Source organism: Diuraphis noxia, unplaced genomic scaffold (assembly GCF_037042655.1).
Source record: "Diuraphis noxia isolate RWA-SAM2 unplaced genomic scaffold, SU_Dnox_SAM2 contig0001, whole genome shotgun sequence".
Taxonomy (NCBI): Eukaryota; Metazoa; Arthropoda; class Insecta; order Hemiptera; family Aphididae; genus Diuraphis; species Diuraphis noxia.
The window spans coordinates 69803867-69808837 of record NW_028301711.1 but is presented as its reverse complement, the minus strand read 5'-3'; the positions used below and the strand labels follow the sequence as shown (position 1 = coordinate 69808837).

The following is a 4971-nucleotide window of genomic DNA, read 5'->3' as shown; positions in this document are numbered from 1 at the left end:
AAGCCGCCGACATACTGAACGGGTGAATCATAATTTGATCAGTGAAAACCCTAAATTCTTAGCTTAATGCATTATCCATTTAACTACCTACCGGCTACCGAATAACAGATTTAAACAAATTACAGGGGGTGTACAATTTACAACGTTTTAAAGACAGAGACAGCGAATGCGAAGACGACGTCCTTAACCTTAATGATTGGACTTTTATAAATTTACACTTATTATCGATTTCACTACACTCGTTGTGCCTATTCTATATGATTATCTTCCAGGTAGGTATCTGCCGAAAAAAATCTTATATGGCGTGGACTTATGTGATATTAATATTCGTAGGTATACGTAAGTACCTATATGTTAAATAAACACGTGGAATTTTATTTCAGCAGTAGAAATGAACAATAGGTAACAATAGGAACTCTGATGCGCTCCTACACCTAAGGGACCGTTGTCACGTGAGTGTGATCATTTAATCCCCACTTATACTACACCTTCTCTACCTAGAGTCCTGATATACATAAGTAGGGCCATACCTTGCTCGCATTACGTATTCTGCGCTATACCTTGAAGCATCACAATTTAATTACCTAAGCTACAGTGTTTATACAACTAATTTGTTACTCTTCTACCAGATAAAGCGAGCCATCAAATATAGTCTACACAGTGAATCTTCTCGATAAAGGTATGTTACTATTATTCGCCATAAACAAACTGCTCTTTAAGTTAAATTATCCGTGGCATTTATTAATGTAAAACTAACCCATTATATAAACAATACCTATATTGTATACTTAGTGTAATTATTACAGATAAAACAAGATTGTTATGTTATTAAGCAATGAATAATTATATTATATATCATATAATACAATACAATACAATAAAATAAAATACAATAATTATAGTAATATAATATTATTTAATTATTTATTGCTAAATAACATAGCAATCTTAATTCAAATATAATACTAACACAAAGTACATATATAGCCATATAGGTAATGTCCATATAATGTGTTTTCGTCAAATGTATTCACTATCTGGACGATTTTCACTATTTTGGATATTCCATTTCATGAAACAAGTGATTTTACTATGTGGATGTGACATATACAATATACACATGAATGATTTACATAACCCATCTCATTGAAAATATCTGTGTACACCACTATTGCTACATACATCAATTTTTAGAACTGTATTTAAATTGTGTTAAAAGTATAATATAATAGTATATCAATTGATCTTCATTAAAAATATTGATTAAATAATGAACAAGAGCAATACATACTAATATTATTTTTTTTTTTATTGAATAAGCAATTTAATTCATTTTTTTGTTTTGTTTATAATAGGTATATATTCCACAGTATATGTTGAATGTTTCAGATAATCATGAAGGTTTTATTTTTTATTACAATAATGTTAGTTTGTGCTAATGCAGTTTTGGGGTTGCCTATTATCAACAACAAAACCTACTGGGAAAAACCAGTGCAATTCTGTGGTGGAAAATTGGCTATTGAAATGTCAATAATTTGCAATGGGCGTTATAATGAAGATAAAGGTAAATATAATTACTCTATAGTATATAATTATCAATGATAACTAGTATTATTCATTGGACGAATCTCTATTATAAACCCCATCTTAGTTATTATTAACTCGAAACTGTAAAATATTGCTTTTTTTAACATTCATATTATATTGTGAGGTAATATTGTAAAAGTAAATTTTTATTGTTCTAACCTAATAGTTAATTACACAAACCTGATTTTCATGTATTACGTTAATTTGAGAGATAATTTTGCACAATATCATTTGGTGTAACTATCAAAACATACACTTGATACTTTTGTTCAAGTATTAGGATTTCAACAGAGTATCATTCACTGTAAAATAAAATCTGAATCCAGTCTCATTTTTTTACTCAATTAAAAAAAAATTAAAACTAAAATGGAAAATGTATAAGTAAACTTAAACAAATAATGGAAAATTAGTATTTGATTTTGAATACAGATACTTCAAGAGAATGTTCAAAATATTTTGTTCTAGTACCCTTTAAAAAATATTTGAATACCTTTACCCAAGTACTTTATACGACGCTCAGGAAGTTTAATTTCATAATGATTGAATTAGCTTTAGAAACTTTTTTGAAATACTTTTTGTTATTTTATTGAAAAGGGCAGAGTAATAAGTACGAAGACAAATAAGTTGTTTACTTATTAATATATACCTACATGATTTATTTATAGGCTTTAGAAATGAAATATTTATTTATTTTAATGGGTGATTTAAAAAGTCCATCTTTTATTGTAATTTCAATTTTTTTTTATCTCAAATTTTAACTATCAAAATGATTTGAATATATATTAGAATTATACAAGTAATATTACCTACTATTTAATCATACTATTATAATACTACGCTATAATCACATTATTATCCAGCTCTTTACCCAAACTACTCCCATTGATTTACTAAAGGTCCCACATGAGCGACTATTTTTACTATGGTGGATAGTTAAGGAAGTAAAGAGTGTCAGTAATTTTAAAAAGGCACTAAAACTTAAAAAAATGTATGATAATATTATTGACATGTTTGAAATTTGTGCAAGTTAAAAAACATCTTTCATAGGTAGAAAATTAACCTTAATTTGTAATAGTTTTTTTTTTTTTTTATAATCACCTAAAACATACATTTTACCTACTTTACATTACAATATAATAAAATTTACTGTAAAATAAAGAATTTTAATGTATGAATTACTTACTTATACAATAAACAATTATATAATATTTTATTATGATTATAGGTTTATTAAATTTTTGTCTAATTATTTATATTGATTTTCAGGTAGTCAACAAACCAGAAAAACAAGAGGGATAGTGGATGAATGTTGTTCAGTTCCATGCAAACGAAAATACCTAAAACAATATTATTGCGCTCCTGAACCACAGATGTATGTAATTTTTCATTTATTCTAAAATTTTAATGATGCTTAATGGTTATGATTAGTAATCTTAAATTGGAAATATAAATCGATTATTCAATAAAACTAACTTCTTGATAAAATTATCAAACGTTTTAAAAGAATTCCGTTTAGAAAAAGTATCATGAGTGATGAGTCCGTCCTATGTTTAATATGGCGTATGAAGTTTCCCCATAAAAACTTTTTCCTTCTCACTCTTACAGGCTTAGGATTGTCCAGATTTAACAGGCATGATTGAAAATGTGCTTCTTTATGTTTGAATTTACAAAGTTACACATAAAAATATAATATAATATATTATAATATATTTATATTTATTTATTTATATTATATGTACATTGTACAAGGTAATATTTTTTATTTGTTTATAGCAAATTCAAGTTGTGAAATATTTTTATTTTCATATTTTATACTTTTCATACCTATTGTGGTTATTTAAAAATTAAATATATTATAGTCATGGCTCAATTTATCTGGCACGTTAAAATTGTTCAAACTCATTTTAAGTAGCCTGATATTTATCCAATTATTTGAGACTTGGCTAACCACTCACTACAGGCATAGATCGTTTAATCAAAATATTTAAACACAGGTAAAATTATAAGCGAGTTATTAAACTATTAATTTTTTATATTTCACAAAAAATAACATTATTTAGTGAATAAACAATAACTACTAATAGGTTCAAACGTAAAAAAATGAAAATACTTATTACATGTTAGTCATGTACTTTATTAATTAAGTATTTGATTTAAATAAAGTCACTTAAAAAATACATAATAAATAGTAAATAATAAACACTTAACTGTAAAAACATATTGATATTACAGTAACAACTAATATTGTACATAATATTCGAACATATGATCCATATCACAGATATTGGTAAATAAACCTTATCTAAATATATATCTAAGTCCAGACCTGTAAAGAATAAATTTAAAAAGTATTTCGGTAAATACTCTGCAAATATATTTATTTTTTAAGTATTTAAATACTATTCAAATACTCAAATTGTATCATAGTTCGAACACTACTCAAATTTTTTATTAAAGTATTCGCAATACTTTTCATATACTTTTGGTTTTTAAGCAATGTAGGTATTATAGCCAATAGACACATAGCAGGTTTATAATCATTTTTATTTTTTATTTATTAAATAATTTTTTATTACATTTTAAAAACATAATGTTTTCGAAATTCAGTATTATGGCTAGAATTACTGATATTAAAACATAAAATAGATAATTCTACTTGTGATGTAGATCCGGGGTAGAAATATTCAAAAACAAACACAATTTTTAAGAACGTCCATAGTAAAGTCACCAGGTAAAACCAGTTTCAATCACCCAAACAGGCTAATAATCTTTGGTCAAAACACCCAACCAAACTGTTCTCAATGGAAAATTACCAATCAATGTATTATTTATTCAGAAATAAATTAATTTTTGTAAATTGCAGATCTAATTCCCAATTTGCAGTGACTACTGCAGAATCTACAGATTCAGACGGAAAATCAAGTCTCATTAATTATTCTTTATACTATTATCCCCTAAGTAAGTATCTGCTTAAAATACTTTACTGGTGAGATTTAAAGATAAAAGAGTGCAATTTAAAACACATAGAGTAGATAATATTGAAATTGTTAGATGTTATTCTAATTCCTAACAAGTAACTAAATAAATTATATAACATATTAATGATTCAAAGGAATATTTGCAATAACCTAATTAATTTCATTTTTTAATCTGAAATTATGGCCTTCTACTATGCTTTATTTTCTCTATGCACTCTTTTAACTCAAATATCATTAAGTTACTTAATTTAAGTATTATGCTGGATTAGAATCCGTTAGATATACTTCAACTTTTGAATCTTAAATCCACGAAACACACAAAATAAAAGTTGCTTCAATAATTATTTTTGTTTTTACAGTTGGACGTGTATTAGCTGATTTTCCAAAAGATTATCCAATCCAGTAG

At 25.7% G+C, this 4971-nt stretch overlaps 1 protein-coding gene across 1 annotated transcript; it reads left to right on the top strand.

Moving 5' to 3' along the window:
* Window positions 1-383: 383 nt before the first annotated feature.
* On the top strand, window positions 384-4971 carry LOC149061484 (insulin-like growth factor 2). The gene is made up of 5 exons (XM_089215005.1): window positions 384-679; window positions 1390-1564; window positions 2854-2959; window positions 4451-4545; window positions 4925-4971. Exons 2-5 carry the CDS (start codon window positions 1396-1398, stop codon window positions 4969-4971), a joined length of 417 nt encoding a protein of 138 aa, XP_089071131.1. The 5' UTR covers window positions 384-679; window positions 1390-1395.